We start from the raw sequence: 2,313 nt of genomic DNA on the forward strand, positions 1-2,313 counted from the left end.
TATAAATCCATATCCATTTCTGACGTTGAACCATTTGACAGTGCCAAGGACTTTGGTGGCTAAAATAGGATTAAGCAGATAAATTAGTATCTGACAACCAGCAGCTTAGAAATGAGAATATTTACAGTACTTAGAAACTTAAAAAATGTATACAAGCCATTAATAAAGTATAGTAAGGGATTTATAACCGCTGGTGCCACAGCATAAATATAAATTTAAATGTAGATACACACACATACCGATTTATAAATCCATATCCATTTCTGACGTTGAACCATTTGACAGTGCCAAGGACTTTGGTGGCTAAAATAGGATTAAGCAGATAAATTAGTATCTGACCTACAAAGAGATAAAGCTCATATCACTAAGATCTTGATAACATTATACGAAGCCTAAACATACCTGAGAAAACCATTAAAAGCTTATTTCAAAAATATATTAGTAAAAGAAAATGGAGCAAGCCAAGATAACACAAGGAAATACTTTTCAGAAAACTAAACCTTTCTTTCTAATTAAACTTTTCTGAAAGTTGTAAGATAAGGAGTGGTCACATGTTCTGCAATAATTAAAACTGAGAAACAGCGTTCAAATGTTCATTAAGATTAATGTTCCAAGATTTAACCTAGACAAATTTTATAGGTACAAAAGAGGGGCCACCATGAAAGAGTATAGGCAGATGAAAGACCTTAACGCATCACTTCCACACTTTGAAATATTAGGCAAACTTTAATAAGTGACACAGTAGCTCCTTGTTAATAGCCAATCTACAAAGATATAAAGTAACTTGTCTGGTTGCTAAATGGGGGCCTATCAGAGGAGTCAAGAGTAATAATAGAACTGATGCTGTCTCATTCCACTTCTGTACTTAGCCATCCCGAGACGTGACATAAAAGGCCTTTTCAAACCACAGTGATGAATTTGGAGTTGTTTCATTGTTTACCTTGCTCTCTACAGTTGGTGGAAATCAAACAGCATTTTCTGTAAAATGCCCCTCTTTAACTTGATTTACCTGTCATGAGCAGGACTACTTCTCTACGATGCCAGAATTTAGCAGAATTCTTTACAAGAAAGAATCTAAACAAAATATAGCTTCATGTAACTTATACTTTGTAGATTCATATTTATCTCAACAATTTTAAATATAATCCTTGGAATCAACTGTGAATGTCAAATTCAATACCTCTAGGAATGCCTGTCTAAATTCAGGAAATGCAGAATGCAATTACGAAGACTAATACAGGAAACATGACAACAGACTACCTTAAAAGAAAAAAAAAAGTTTAGTAGAGTATGAAAGTAACTATTAACATTAATCCATGCTGCCTCCCTATGAAATACAAAGTTCCTAATTTCCAAGGATAAACAATAAGGCTTTGCTTTTAAACTCAAAACTAAAGTAGCAATTAGAACTTGTTCTGTTGTGGGCAGGGTTAGTTCTGAGTTTTGCTAGACTGACACACTTGGGGAAGTATTTTAGCTCTCTCCGTAAAAAACATAACAAAAAAACCCCCCTCCTCTTTATGTCTCCAAAGTCATTCAGCCCACACTAACTAAGCATTCTCCAGCTCTTAATTCCAAGCAAGATCTCTCTCCAAGGGAGAAATCAAACCTCTGGCATCTTTAGTTTGAGGCCATTCTAACTGGAGCAGCAGGGCAAAGGAGGAAAAAATATTTGATGTTTTAGATGCAAATGTACACAGAAGAGGCCTGTTTTTGATAAATTATATGCAGTTTTAAGTCACATATTATTTCAAATGATATGATTTTTGTACCTCCTTTCATTTGCCCAAAAAATTATTGACCTGGGAAAATATAGAGATAGAAACTGTTCTTAATGTCTAGCACTGTGGAAGGAATAATGCTGAATAAAAAGGCAACATTAATAAGAGAGAAAAACGATGAGAAATGATTCAAATCTAAACTCAATCCCAGCTGAAGGTTATTTTTAACTCCCCCATGTAGTTTAAAAATTTTTTCTAATTCCACAATATTTCTAACGAGTTTACATGGTCAACAAATTCATTCCCACTTCTTGCTTTAAACCGTAAGCTCACTTTACATACACAGGGGAAAGGGGGACAGAGGAAGACCACAAGGCTTCCATAATGTTCATTAGGAGGAAAGTTTTATTTCACTCATGTAAACTATTTTCCCCAGCCTATGTTCTATAAACTGAAGTTAAGGTCCATTTGCAAATACTAGAATGAGAGAATCCAAGCACAGGTATCTATTTCAGTCAGCACTGTGCCTAGCACATTTTAGGCATCCATGTGTTTGCTTGGCAAAGGACAGGAGATGGCAGAACACACCGGA

At 35.1% G+C, this 2,313-nt stretch overlaps 1 protein-coding gene across 1 annotated transcript in view; it reads right to left on the bottom strand.

Annotated features, from left to right (window-relative positions):
- Positions 1–2,313, bottom strand: part of YBX3 (Y box binding protein 3) — a 25,155-nt gene that overhangs the window by 14,393 nt on the left and 8,449 nt on the right. The window contains exon 2 of the mRNA XM_012661255.1: positions 236–303. Within this exon, the coding sequence (XP_012516709.1) occupies positions 236–303 (68 nt within the window). The remainder of the gene's footprint in view (positions 1–235; positions 304–2,313) is intronic.

This window comes from Propithecus coquereli, unplaced genomic scaffold (assembly GCF_000956105.1).
Source record: "Propithecus coquereli isolate 6110/MARCELLA unplaced genomic scaffold, Pcoq_1.0 Scaffold700, whole genome shotgun sequence".
Classification (NCBI taxonomy): domain Eukaryota; kingdom Metazoa; phylum Chordata; class Mammalia; order Primates; family Indriidae; genus Propithecus; species Propithecus coquereli.